General features: G+C 50.6%; 9 protein-coding genes across 9 annotated transcripts; 3 read left to right on the plus strand and 6 right to left on the minus strand.

Annotated features, from left to right (window-relative positions):
• Positions 1-42: 42 nt before the first annotated feature.
• Positions 43-556, plus strand: ASPZODRAFT_979370 (hypothetical protein). Its single transcript, XM_022730564.1, has one exon. It carries the CDS (start codon positions 166-168, stop codon positions 472-474), a length of 309 nt encoding a protein of 102 aa, XP_022584104.1. The 5' UTR covers positions 43-165; the 3' UTR covers positions 475-556.
• Positions 557-1,327: 771 nt separating this feature from the next.
• Positions 1,328-5,342, minus strand: ASPZODRAFT_58748 (hypothetical protein; the record flags this gene model as incomplete). Its single annotated transcript, XM_022728796.1, has 3 exons — positions 1,328-2,039; positions 2,095-2,437; positions 3,188-5,342. 3 exons carry the CDS (start codon positions 5,340-5,342, stop codon positions 1,328-1,330), a joined length of 3,210 nt encoding a protein of 1,069 aa, XP_022584105.1.
• A 1,686-nt stretch (positions 5,343-7,028) lies between these two features.
• Positions 7,029-7,636, minus strand: ASPZODRAFT_980011 (hypothetical protein). Its single transcript, XM_022730567.1, has 2 exons — positions 7,200-7,636; positions 7,029-7,100 (listed from the first exon to the last, which is right to left on the minus strand). Exon 1 carries the CDS (start codon positions 7,513-7,515, stop codon positions 7,201-7,203), a length of 315 nt encoding a protein of 104 aa, XP_022584106.1. The 5' UTR covers positions 7,516-7,636; the 3' UTR covers positions 7,029-7,100; position 7,200.
• A 66-nt stretch (positions 7,637-7,702) lies between these two features.
• On the plus strand, positions 7,703-8,003 carry ASPZODRAFT_12722 (hypothetical protein; the record flags this gene model as incomplete). Its single annotated transcript, XM_022721686.1, has 2 exons — positions 7,703-7,718; positions 7,762-8,003. 2 exons carry the CDS (start codon positions 7,703-7,705, stop codon positions 8,001-8,003), a joined length of 258 nt encoding a protein of 85 aa, XP_022584107.1.
• Positions 8,004-8,187: 184 nt separating this feature from the next.
• On the minus strand, positions 8,188-8,673 carry ASPZODRAFT_980102 (hypothetical protein). Its single transcript, XM_022730568.1, has 2 exons — positions 8,505-8,673; positions 8,188-8,466 (listed from the first exon to the last, which is right to left on the minus strand). The coding sequence occupies exons 1-2, from the start codon at positions 8,555-8,557 to the stop codon at positions 8,286-8,288; spliced, it is 234 nt and encodes a 77-aa protein (XP_022584108.1). The 5' UTR covers positions 8,558-8,673; the 3' UTR covers positions 8,188-8,285.
• Positions 8,245-9,405, minus strand: ASPZODRAFT_128085 (hypothetical protein). Its single transcript, XM_022721921.1, has 2 exons — positions 9,097-9,405; positions 8,245-8,974 (listed from the first exon to the last, which is right to left on the minus strand). Exons 1-2 carry the CDS (start codon positions 9,128-9,130, stop codon positions 8,631-8,633), a joined length of 378 nt encoding a protein of 125 aa, XP_022584109.1. The 5' UTR covers positions 9,131-9,405; the 3' UTR covers positions 8,245-8,630.
• ASPZODRAFT_12724 (hypothetical protein) lies at positions 9,268-9,829 on the minus strand (the record flags this gene model as incomplete). The annotated part of the gene is made up of 2 exons (XM_022721693.1): positions 9,268-9,549; positions 9,596-9,829. The coding sequence occupies 2 exons, from the start codon at positions 9,827-9,829 to the stop codon at positions 9,268-9,270; spliced, it is 516 nt and encodes a 171-aa protein (XP_022584110.1).
• A 135-nt stretch (positions 9,830-9,964) lies between these two features.
• Positions 9,965-11,128, plus strand: ASPZODRAFT_128087 (hypothetical protein). The gene is made up of 5 exons (XM_022721922.1): positions 9,965-10,020; positions 10,165-10,275; positions 10,370-10,408; positions 10,513-10,587; positions 10,660-11,128. Exons 2-5 carry the CDS (start codon positions 10,249-10,251, stop codon positions 10,942-10,944), a joined length of 426 nt encoding a protein of 141 aa, XP_022584111.1. The 5' UTR covers positions 9,965-10,020; positions 10,165-10,248; the 3' UTR covers positions 10,945-11,128.
• A 391-nt stretch (positions 11,129-11,519) lies between these two features.
• On the minus strand, positions 11,520-12,922 carry ASPZODRAFT_149114 (hypothetical protein; the record flags this gene model as incomplete). The annotated part of the gene is made up of 4 exons (XM_022725460.1): positions 11,520-12,176; positions 12,250-12,745; positions 12,817-12,838; positions 12,901-12,922. 4 exons carry the CDS (start codon positions 12,920-12,922, stop codon positions 11,520-11,522), a joined length of 1,197 nt encoding a protein of 398 aa, XP_022584112.1.
• Positions 12,923-13,005: the final 83 nt, after the last annotated feature.

Raw genomic sequence — 13,005 nt, forward strand, 5'->3', positions numbered from 1 at the left:
TCGAGGTTTGTTTCTAGCTCCCTTCTTCAATTCCAGTGTCCTCTTCAGAGACGGGTGCAGCCACATCACAGTCGAAATCGAGCTCGTTGTCCGTCACATCAGCGGCGCCGCTGATAGCGACGACTCAGGTTAGAATCCACAGAATGTGCCTTCCCCCTTAAGGCCATGAATGTTGGTGCAAAGGCACAGAAGACTGGTATAAACCTTGGTGCCGTCGGGTCCAAGTGCCACCTGCTTCCAGCCCTCGATCCTTCTCCTGGTTCAAAAGAGCTCCGGGGTACCCCAGAAGTCTGTCTGGGAGTTGCTCCCTTCTCCTTTACCCAAGGAGTATGGGTAGATGTGCGCGACTTCGAGGGGCTCTCTGGCTCGAGTTATCAGGCACGTATGCTGGTCTCTTTCTATACACTGATCATTCTTAGTAGATGCTCTATCAGAGGGAAAGGTATAACGCAGACGACAGTGTGTCTGGCTTGAGAAGCAGTGCTGAAGAACTCTTTAAGGATGCGCTGTTTTTTCCCGGCATATATGTGGTAGGCGTGTCAGGAATGACTGCAGGAGGATCGGCGAGCTCAGACGGCTCCAGATCCTCTGAGATTCTAAGACCTGAGCGAAGCCTAGACTTTCTGTCGACCGTGACATGGGGGTGAGGAGACAGATAGGAAAGCCTTTGCAAAGAAAGATGAGAAGTAGTTCAGAGAAGAGGATTATAAGAAGAGATTCGTTTAAAGTGAAGGAAGAGGAAGTGAGAAAAGTGAGCCTGGAAGTGGTACCTAGGGAGCATCTACCCTTAAAGTCATAGGAACCGAACCTTCTTTACTATCAACTGCCTTCACTACCAACCTCTTTCTTCTATTCAACAGTGCTTTATTCTTTTCTTAATTTTTTTTATAGTTATTTTGTTTAGCTTCTTCCCTCTACCCACTGTCCTTCGATGCCTATACCTAGTAGTTAGCATAGCTACTCTGTACTCTAGGGTGGGATCAAGTTGGGAGTGACCAACTCTATCAAAGTGTAATAACTACCCAACCTATCCATTTTTAATGATCTAGTTATATCCAGCAAGGTCATATCTTTCTACGAAATGTTGATTTAACAATCGATATTCGATGACACTCAATAACCATTCTACAGATGATCGAATCCTTCTGTGCATTGGACGGCAAAACACGGTAGTATTTCTCTACAGACTACTGCTGCAGTGAAATACTCGGCCTTGCACTCTGTTGAGACGAATAGATATATAGTAGATTACTAGACACTAGATAGTTAACAGGAGATATTAGCAAAGGAACGCGCCATACCCTAAACAACCCCACCAGAATGTCCATCAATGCTTGTTTTTCCCCCTCTTTGGCCGGGTTGCCCGCTCGGACAGCTGTTCTGTCTCATGTTTCCGTTTCAGCTGTTGTGCTTCTTTCGTCGTGGGAGTCGACTCAGCCCCTTCCCGACTCTCCTCATCGGGCTTCCCCTCTTGCTTCTCCCCTTTCCCCTGAACTGCTGGACGGAAATAGCCCGCAACCTCAATGTGTCCAAGCACAAAAGCCACTTTTTCAATGTCCAGAATAGACACGGTTGGATCCTCTTCTTCTTCACCCTCTGGAGAATTCTGGAGTCGGGACCTTAGACTCTGCACCGCAGTATAAAGGTTAGAAAACTCCGGCATGTTATACTTGACGGACAGTTCTCCGTTGGGGCGCTTGTGCTTCGATACGCTTTCGGGCACTTCCCCCTTCTCAGCGGATGGGAATACTTCTAGACACAGCCAGAGGTACACTTCGTCACTGTAGAAGGGCACCTCGTGTTCGGGATCGCGTGCGGCAGTCCCCGCCGAGAGAATCAGCGACGCAGTGGCGGGGCCGACTCCTCGCAACGCTTTGGTGAGGGTATCCATGCTTGTCTTTGGGAACGACAGTCTCAAGTTCTTATCTGTCGTGTCGCTTGGAATGGCCGCAAAGGCTGCTTTCGAAGTCTTGCGAACGGTGATTTCCGAATTCGACTTGGCCATCCCGACAAGTGTTGGACGAAAGTGTCCATGTGTTCTATCAGAAAGTTAAGCTTATATAACTAGATAGTAAAATATGTGTGGTAACTCACACTTTCCATTCAATCAACTTGACCAGTTCATCCTTGTTGATGTAGACATCTTCCCCAGACCCCCTCTCCTTGATGAGCGCCGGCAATGTGACATATCGCCACTCGTCAAGCTTGACGCCAGTCTCGATGGCATCTTGGATGGATTTCTCTTCAGAGTCAGAGTAAACCCGGACTTTATCCTTCTGTGCAGCGGCTGCTGCTTTGGCTTTCTTGCCCCTGGGTTCGAGTTTTGCTTTCGCCTTGCTTCTGAAAACTTCCCGCACAGTGCCCGGGTAACAAGCCAGCAGGCGCCGAAAGGTCGAGAGACTGATCTTCGATGGGTCAAAGGATTCTGTGATAGGTCCTGCCGACATTTTCTTGACAAGAGTCCGGATCAGCTTTCAAAACAATCGTTTCAACTTTCCTTTTCAAAATGTTTATTCCCTACTGTTAGCTCTGCAAATACATAATTATGCGAACAAAAGATGAAACTCTGGCTGTCTTAATTACCAGACTTGATATGGTAGGGGAGGGAGTTGAAGTAAAGGTTGTCAACAGATGTTTGACATAGCATTGTACTGTCCAATACAGATAGATTACGGAATATTCAGTATAATGGACTGCTCAGTGGTTACCCAGTAAGTAAATCTTGTATTGGAAATACCCAGTGATAAGATAAGGCTTCGAGAGGGTAGAGAGAGTATAAACTAACTGTATCAGACTGCGAACCTCATTTGAAAATCACTAAACATCTGTCTGTAGTACCGTACAGCCACTTTACCAGAGAACTTTTGGCTCCTTTTTGGCTCCCTTTTTACCAATCGAGATATGGATGTACAATGATGTAACAGTCTGTTCTTTCTTATTATATAAACATATCTCATACAGGAAGAGAAGAGAAGAGAGTACGAAGAAACGGAAGAAACAAAAATAAGAGTGTTCCTCAGCACTCAGGGGCCGGGGTACCTTTTTTTCCATTCCCAGGTACCGGCACGGCTCTCATACGCATAACATCAATGAGAAGTTGTGAGATCGATCTCGGAAAACGACAAATATCTAACTCATCCCTTCCTTCCCCCCCTCAAGATAAATCTTCACTTCTTCTCGACAAAACTCACCCGCCGCTCGTTCTTGCCGCGACCCAGCGAGACAATCGACGCAGCGGCGATCAGACCGTCCTTCTTCTTGGCCTCGCGCGCCTTGAGTGGCTTCGATAGCGATCGCGGGTGGCGGTTCGTGGTCGACGTGGTCGACGTCGTGTTACCTTCCTCGTCCTCGTCCTCGACTTCGATGTCGTCAAACCGGCGGTCATCCTCGTCCCCAGCCTCTGAGGGGCTCGGGCTCGGACTTTCCGATTCAGACGCCGCCTCGTAGTCGTCCTCGTCGTCGCTCACCAGACTCGGCGCTTGATTCGATTCCAATGTGTGAGGGCTAAAGTCCGCCCCATGCGCCAAATTCTCCAGATGCCCAGGCGGCGGCGCATGGTCCGTCACCGGTGAGACTGGGCCGTAGGGAGACGTGTAAGGGATGGAGCTACGGGGCGTCAAGGATTCCAGCAGATGAGACGGTTTGTTATTGTTGCTGCTGCTGCTGTTGTGGTTGTGGCTGTCGAGTCTTTTGCGACTGTCAGGTCGTTGCGATGACGTCTGAGCGACGGTTGTCCTCATCGGCTGTCTACTCCCTCGGCTGCTGACCGGCAGCGGCGTCTGATCAATCATCTTTGAATCCGCCAAGGGCTCCGAGGGTTCACCGTCCGACTCCTCGCCTGCCGAAGAATACGCATCAAGGTCGACCGCCGTCTTCGCCTCACCGACCAACTGGCCGAGATCCAGACCGACGCCGCGCAGTTGCATCAGTGACGATAGATGAGGAGCGTCCGGAGAGGCAGTAAATGATGAAGCGTGACTAGCCGACATAGATGCACTCGCGGTCTTCTTTCGATGAGCCGCATAACGTGGGGTCGGGGTTGCGATCAACGGTACCGCCGCCTCAGATGACTTTCGAGGCGTGGAGCCTGCAGAAACCTCTTGAGAGGCGGAGCCCGAGTCGATGGCACGAGCCGAGCGAATGAGGGGGTGAACAAAGGCGGCAGATGCGGCATTACTGTTGGTGTTGGTGTTGTTGTTTGAGGAGGAAGAGGAGGAAAAGGAGGAGGGCTCAACCTTGCCGCCAATAATCGCGCCAGATTCGTCCACCTCAACGGGTTCCCCCGAAGCCATAGCGGCCGCGTCATGGCTGGCGAAGTTGCGATTGTGTGCGATACGACAGTGGTTGATGAATCCCTGGGTGCTGGAGAAATTATCTCGCCGGCAGTCCAGGCAGATCAACTTGACCATCACACCATCCGACTTTCGTCGGATGATCATCGGGCCTGCCTTGTCCTTGGGTGCTGGGTAGCCACTGGGCAGAGACTGCAGTCTCGCCCCGCCTGCGCCTCTCTGCGAGCGGGATGTACCCAGTAACAATCCCATATCGCCCGGGTTTCCGCGAGTCGACCGGCCCTCCGGGATCGATGGATGGCCGGCGAAAGGAAGTTCAGGCGCCACCTCGCCTCCGTCAAAGCGAGGATCAGGAAGCAACCACCTGGCATAGTGGCGGGTATAGGGTCCATTCGTCACACCCCAGGGTGCCGGTGATTGCGGTGCTGGTCCATTTCCAGGAGGAAGCACGGCCGGACCGGTACCGCTGCTCACGGATTGCGAGAGGGCCGCCGTCACAGAGGACCCCGGGTAAGGGATCTCGGCGCAGCGTCGGAGCTGTTCCAGGGCGACCTGGCACTTGGCAATCTCCTGGTCGATCAACCGCAGCTCGTTGTGCTTGAGGAGCACCTCCAGGCTCAGCTGAGCTTCCAAGGTCTCTCGCAGCCGGTCCCGATCCACCCTGGGCGGGACAGCGGTGGTAGCGCGATCGCTTGTCGAAGCATGGGACATGTTGGATGAGGGTATCGACGTCTCCGTAGAAGTGGTCGTGTAAGCCAACTCTGGGGTCGTTGCAAGCGATGGGTGTAGATGATCGGCGGTGCCGGTGTTGGTGGTCGTCCTCATTGTATTGGTAGTAGTAGCGGTCGCCGCGGCGGCGGCAGCGGCGGTGGCAGCAACAGCAGCAGCAGCAGCGCCGACGTGTCGCAGTTTGAGAGCCGACGGCGCATCGATGCAGGCGACCGAGTCACTACTGGATTCAGAGCGTTTGCGTTTGAGCGGCGGCAGCAGCGCAAAGCTGCTACTGTCCATGCCGGATGGAGGAGGACAGTGTCCCGGGGCAGCTAGCATCTTGACCTCCTCCGCCAACGCTTTGTTGCCTCCAACCGAAGAGGACCAGGGGAGCAGTCGAAACATGCCATGCGAGAAGACAGCGAGCGAGCGAATTTGTTGCAAAGGGTAGTTCGGATGAAGGCGCGCGACCACGGCCACGAACGGCCTGTGTTTCTTCGCTGTGGCGAGAGGAAAGCGAGACGATTTATTTTTATTGAAGAACTATTAACACCTGCAGGTACAGGAAAGGGTTGAAAAAAAAAGAGCGGACGTCGTTGTTCGACTTGGGTGGTTTGTACGTTGTGTCGGGTTTGCGACCGTAGGGCCACGGATCAAAAGGTTGGGGCCACCGACCGATCGACCGACCGACCGGGGGAAGGGCGGAGAGAGAGACGACGACAACACGAGACGTCACACCTAGACGCCGACCGCGTCACAGCTCGAAACTAGTGTCTAGCGAAGGGGAGAGGGATGAGATATTTTTAATTTAAATCAGCGATAAAAAGTGTGATCCCAGGGGGGTTGCGATCAAGGCTCGAGTATCCCGACCGAGGTGTGGTGGTTGCCTTTGTTGTGTTGGTGGCGTTGAATAATAGAAAAGGGAGGGAAAGGGAGGGAGGCGGTGGGAGGGTTTGTGATACTTTTGGTCCAAAAAGGAAGATAAACTATTTATTTTATTATTAAAGAGGAATAGAAGAAAGAAGAATGGCAAGGAAGAGGCAAAGAAAAGGGCGAAGGCGAAAAGGGCGGGAAGGCAGAAAGGAAAGGAGAAGAGGAGGAGGAGGAGGAGGAGGAGGAGGAGGAGGAGGAAGGATGAAGTGGGCAAGGCAGACAGAAACACGAGATTTAGTCATTAACCAGTATACAGTGGTAACTTAGAAACTAGTAGTAAGTTCTAGTGATTCAATAATAGAGATACTCTGAGGGCCTCTTTCTGATTCAGGTATTGTCTTGACAAGAGTAACTAGTAGGTAGCAGTTTGATCGTCCGTAATCGGTGGAGCCAACGATGATGCGATGATGGAGAGTGGAGAGAGTCTAGCCACAGATTTGTCCAGACAAACAAGACTCTATAAAGTTGGTCCCAAAAATAAATGTTTCAGTAGAGTCTACTCCGTACTTGATATGGAGTACTAGGTAGTTAACTTATAATATCTATGGTCAAATCAGGATAGTTGATAGATAACCACTACACAAATATTAATCAACCAATTCATAGATAACTTCCTAGAAATATAGGAATATCAAAATATAGAATACAAGCCCTGACCTGAGCCATGGATGAGGCGAGAGCTGATTTGCCACTCGCCCTGTCCTGGATGTTGTCATGCCTGTCTGAGATTACCTATCCGGGTTAGCTTGGAGGTACTTGAAAGTTAGCATGTCGTTAGTAGGAGAGATTTACTCCGTATATCGTACTCTGTCCACTGTCCAGTGTCTACTCTATATCCACAGTAATCAGATTATTATTTAACTACCTTAGGTAACTAGTTAACTAGTTAGTTGGGTACTACATATGAGAACGATATTTGCATCTATCTACCAGGTTACTTATCTACTAACTTTCGTAGTACTAATGTTATGATCAAATGCTGTAAATACAGGGTATCTAAAATAGAACCTGTCAAATAAACCTACTGCAGTTCAGGAATCCTCTCTGTGGTGCTACCTAAGGTCTCCGTAGTGCTGCCTACCGCCCCTTCATCCGACTGTTCTGCCGAACAAAACCCGGTACTTGGAAGGGCGGTCTAGAAAACGGAGAGCGACATGGTATATCCTTGGTATTAGTTAGTTACTTACTACCCCTTCCAGTCCCTCCAACAGACAAAACACAAGAAACAGAATGGTCTTTCAGCGACATTGATCAGTACTTTACCCTAGATGGATCCAGAATAGCCGTGTAGCACTCTGAAGTGTGCATCGGGCCTATTCTCACTGATTTCGTGTCGTCTTCTGCCTTCATAACCAATGTACATGTCCAGGCTCTCAATTGCTCCGTCTAGCCCAGGGAAAACGAGGCAACAGCGTGGGTTCAAGGGATAAATACTCCGGAGTCCAAGGCAGCCCCGCGGTTTTGCTCTCAAGGAAGCATTCATTATTGGATAGACAGAACACAGAGCACTGAGTACTATGTAGACACAAGAAGCATCATGGACCGAGACAAACATCGTTGCTAAAATCCTGCTATTCATCCACCCCTGCCTTCTCCGCCCAATTACAGCTCGCTACTCGGTATCTACTAAAGGCTGTATGGCATGATATTTGATTCCTTTTGGATGCAGACGTAGGAGTACTGGCATATTCGGGCAATCTCTTGCATATATTCCCTGCCAGCCAGGGTTCAAGATAAGAGGGAACATTCACGTCAGAACATGGCACATGCCTCCACCTGGACGTGACTTGCTGAGCTGTAGTAAAAGTTTTAACTTTTACCTCAGAGGAGATCTGCACCAAGATCCATCGGATCATCAACGACCATGCGAATCGGTATTCTCGCGCAACTGCGGGCTACGACGTATTGTCCGCATTGCATCGCGTCGCAAGCACCTGGGGCGTCGGTCCAGAGAAGGTGCTCTATGACACTGAAGCGCGCATAGGAAACGGTCGTGAAACACGCCTGATGCATCTGCAGACCGCTGATGTGCGTATGCCCGTCTGCAAGGCCCGCAACGGGGACTGAACATCTATGTAGAATATCTAGACATCCATCTGTGTCTAGATAGCAAAAGTCCCTGCTGCGGCATACAATCTGACTGTTATAAGCCATGACCTATAGGTACCATCCAAGTCGATGGATGTCTAGATTCTAGGTATTATCAGGAGATCCAGTATGAAACCAGAGTCATCACCCGAGACCATATCTGGTATCATTGTAGGAACGAGTATTCCAATCCAATAGCTTGATTTCATATACCTAGATATGCTCAATTAGATTGGATCGAATGGACAGACCGTGTCAAACTCATAGAAATGGTACATTCTCATGATACATCAGCCCTGATGGAAACATTTCAGGGAATCCAAAAAGTGAAAGGAAAAAAAAAGAACCCCCTAAAGACCGACTCCTGAAAATCAAAATCGCCATGGTAGCACTAGACGCTTGTCTTTTGTGAGTCCAATGGCTAGTATCCGTCCACTTCCAAGCCACCATATTCATCACACTGTCGGAGACTGCATAGGCTGATAGGTAGGGTAGGCTGTTGAGAATTGGTAGGTTGGTAGAAAAACCGCCATCGAAAAAGAAAAACCCGTGGGTTCATGCTGTCAAGTCTATAGATCACCCGATTGTCCGAATGTGAGAATTGGGTTAGAAATCTCCCTCCTTGACACGCAGGATGAAGTTGACAACCACGGCTGCCAGCAACGAGACGGCTAGCACGGTCGGCCCGAACCGGTCGTCGATGCCACTCTGCCCCCGCCGACGGATGCTCTGTGCCCGCCAGTGGAACGTCACCAGTGCATAGATCATGGCCGCCATCGCGATGATCGTGAAAAGACCCGCGGAGATGCGACCGATGCGGTCGCCAAAGTTCAGCAGACCGACCGCCAGTCCGCCTAAGATGACAGTGAAATTGAGCCAGGAGAGAAAGGTCCGCTCATTGGCAAAGAAGACCTTGGGTTCAACACGGGTGGGGAGCGCAATACGCTTGCCTGTAACTTGTCAACAGCAGCCCATGACAAACAGAATCCCCGCCCCTTGTTAGAGATGAGCGACGGACAGCGCGGGGGTCGAACAAAGGGCTGGCAGGAAGAGGAAGGAGGATTTCACAGACCTGGAGCGGTTTGAAGAAGTGGCTGGCTCGACATTTTTTCAAAGAATGAAACTGCTGAAGCGGTTGCGAAAAGAAGTCGAGAACCGTGCGTCACAGAAGAGAAGCTCCAAGATAAGGGATAGTCGGAGAGATTGTTCGGAGGTGAGAGGAAGGATGGTTGTTGATCCTAGTTTACGCGAGTGCCGGTATGCTGTTGGAGACCTGCTCAAGATCGAATTGAGGGAAAGATGAAAAACCCGTGAGAAGACCTCGGTGCGAAGAGGCCGTAGACAATAATGCAGGCCGGGTAGCTTCAAACAGCAGGATGGACCTATGGACTGGTGGACTCCAGTCGGTCGCCCCGAAGGGATTAGCCCAGCGCTGTCGGCTGCCATTCTGCCCCATTCTACCGCTGAAGCCCCCCCCACGTGCCCTCAACCCGCTGTCTCGATTGCTGGACGGCAACAGGTGGGCCTACGAGGTCTGGCCGATTAGCTGCCTCCCTGTTGCTATTACGTACTCCATAGCTGTAGTTGCTGAGTCCCTGTACGGAGTAGGTCCAGAGGTGCTCGACATGATGCGTTTCGGGCCGGATGATTTTCCGTCTCTTCTGCCCTCCTAGGATGTTAATCCAGGCTAAACCTCTATCGGACCCAGCCGGCCACAGCTGCCAAGCGCCAGCCGAGCCTCTCTCGGAGATGCTTAGCGCCCGTCCAACCATTGTTGATCCCGCGGCGGCAAAGCCTCCAAACATACGGTCCTGAACAAACACACACGGACGGGATACACCACCGCCTCTTGACCTGCAGTAAGCAACACCCCCCCCCCCCCCCCCCTGCGTTGATAGACCCCATCGGTGCGTGTTCTCGAAGCATAAGCTGACAATTAGAATAGAACAAGACTGTTTCTGACGGACCTTTGGATACTCTAGCGCTTTTCACCCCAGTGCGTATACCTACCTTCCTCTCCCCGCATTGCCCGAGTCCAATTCACGTCAATAGCTCCTATTGTCTCCCCGCATCTGGTTATCGCGCTGTAACAGAGCGCCATAAATAGACCTAGAGGCTGATTTCCGTTTGGGGTTGCTAGACTGCAGCTATATCTACTCGAATTGGGTAATTTCGCCATTGACTTGCAAATAAAGGCGGAAACAATACAAACACCACACACAGAATGGCTGTCGAGACCGCTCCTACTCTTGTACGTGCTCAGGCTATTACAATATGCCATGTGTTAATTTCACCTGCAAGCGAATGATGAACTCGCGCTGACATTTCTTTTCTTTCGATTGTAGCCCGTTCCCATTGAGGATCTCACCAAGGTCGCGAATGAGGTGCGTCATCTAGTGTTAAGGAAGAGCAGTCCTTCTTACCCCACAACAATTGATCACCGAACTTGCATCCGATATCTAATTGATATATATATGTATATATATAGGCTTGCGAATCTGCACTGAAGAGCTGCGAGAGCTACGACCACGCCCAGGTCGGCGAATGGAACTCCCAGATCATTGTAAGGCAATGAACTGCAAGGAATTACTAAAGCCCGGGATCACTAACATATGGTTTTTCTTTCCCTTTCAAGAACCACATTCTCAAGGCTCTCATCACGGCCACCGCCCCCACCACTCCCTCCACGCAACCTCCTTACCGCTTCACCGTCAACAGCACGATCGTCCAGCAAGGGCTCATTGACAAGTCCGCCGCCGCAGAGGGGGCCGCCAGCAACACCGGCAAGCGCGGCATGCACTCCGCCTCCGGTGCCTTCTGGGACGTCAACCGCGACGGCATGTGGACTTTCAAGTACCCCGGCGCCGAGGAGCGCGGGCTTGATGTGGTGGTCAGCGTGACCTGGTTCGCGGTGAACTAGTGCCAGGTGTGAGTGATATAGGGCAAAAAAGATATAACGCGGAAAAAAAAAACTACCTCTCTTTCTTTCTCTCTTCTCTTATATATTTCTCACTTTCTCACCTCTTACTTTCTCATTTTTTTTTGGTTCTTGTGCTCTATTCTACCTTCCTGGTTATAGTTTGCCTACTGCTGTCTCTTGATGTCATGTTAAGCGTCGAGTTCTGCAAGTCAACATCACTATACCTACCTAACATACTTCGGGAGCATATTATTCATGGGAAATCAATATTACAAAAACGCTGTGCCTTATACGTCTATAAGTTAGGCTTACATGTACAACTATATATCCGGTATGGAGAATCCAAGATTCGTTTTTTTTTTAAAAAAAAAAAAAACTCGTTGTATCATAATAACTGCGGATTGTATTACATGAAGAAAAGCAGTGGGTTTGCCTAGCGCCGTTCTGACCGTAAATATATTTGATTCCCCAAGCAAATTGCCAAACGCCATGCTAAAATGGTTAGAAAGACGACAAGGATATAATTGGCAAAAGATAGACAGAGAAAGCATGCCTCCCTAGGAAGAAAAAAAGTTCTAGCGAGGCTCCGAGTAGTCGTTCAGCGCGACGCAGACCGCACCCCGGTGGTGTCCGCTATACTGGCGAATGATTTGACCGGACGCCAGTTCCCACAGACGCGCGTAGTGGTCGCTCGACACAGTCACTAGGTACGCTGAGTCGGCTGAAAACGCGCAGTCCCACACCCAGCGCTGGTGGTTGGCAAGGGTGGTCTCTAGGTAGAGAGTTTTCATAGTAGGATCCATGGGAGGCCCGTCCGGCTGCACGGGGAAGGCCAGGGTGGGCTGAGGCTCATGAATTGGCCCACTTATGCCTTCGACCATGTGAAAGGGGTTGAGTTCACGCTGATTGGCTTCTTTATTCACAGGCTTTGGATTTTCACCGTTGTTACCAGTGGCACCGCTGGTAGGAGTGCCTGCATTGACTTCGGGGCCCGCGCTGGTATTGGCATCAGGTTTGGCAGCGGCCTGCGCAGCGGCAGCCTTGGCTGGCGGGTAGTCCAGGTCAAGATTCCAAACTTTAGCAGTATGGTCAGCAGAGCAGGTCGCTAGATGCTTCACGTCAGGAGACAACAGAAGGCGGGTTAAGTAGTCCTTATGAGCTTGGAAGGTGCAAATTGGAATGATACGCGTAAGCTCTGCGTCTTGGATCATGCGCCAAATGTAAACATTTCCCTACCAAAGAACCAGAACAGTTAGTTTACTTCCAGTTGAAAAAATGCCAGAAAATATACCGGGATTATCGTACCTTCTTATTACCAGCACACAGGAGAGAGCCATCACTGGCAACGCTGACGCTATGAACCGCAACGTCGTCCTCTGGGATCAACTGGTGGGTGCAGACGCTTTCGCCGAGATCCCAGACGCGGACAATGCCAGCGCGATCGCCGCTAATCAACTCCCCCTGGTTCGGATGAATCACGACATCATTGACGGCAGCCTTGTGGACATAGTTACGCTGGAGACTCCCAGTACGAGTATCCCACACCTTAACAGTGCCATCCTCGGAACTAGTCACCATCCATTTACCCTCACAGTGAAACGCAACTCCAGTGATGTTGTTGGTGTGACCCTCGAACGTCATGACAGGGTTAGGATTGGTCGACTTGATATCGTAGAGTTTGACATTATTGTGGCCAGCTGCTGCAAGGTATCGTTTATCGGGGGTGATGCAGAGACGATTCACTTGTGAATCGGGGTGCTGGATGGTACGAGAACATATCCCTGAGAGCGCTTCCCAGAAGCTGAGCGCATGATTAGTTTCGAAAACACCACCACAAGCCATATCCATGACCCTTCCATTTATTAGACTTACCGAATGGTATGGTCATAACCCGCTGCGAGGCATTGTTAGCATGTTTTCAGAACCGCTGCGGCAACAACCAAGACCATTACTTACCAGTGCAGAGGATGACGCTCATCTTTGCTCGCTACAGTTTCAACTCTTGCAATCTTGGCACGTACGCGCTCCTGTAATTCGAAACACTCAAATTTGGCTCTGCTA

Source organism: Penicilliopsis zonata, assembly GCF_001890105.1.
Source record: "Penicilliopsis zonata CBS 506.65 unplaced genomic scaffold ASPZOscaffold_2, whole genome shotgun sequence".
In the NCBI taxonomy this organism is placed as follows: Eukaryota; Fungi; Ascomycota; class Eurotiomycetes; order Eurotiales; family Aspergillaceae; genus Penicilliopsis; species Penicilliopsis zonata.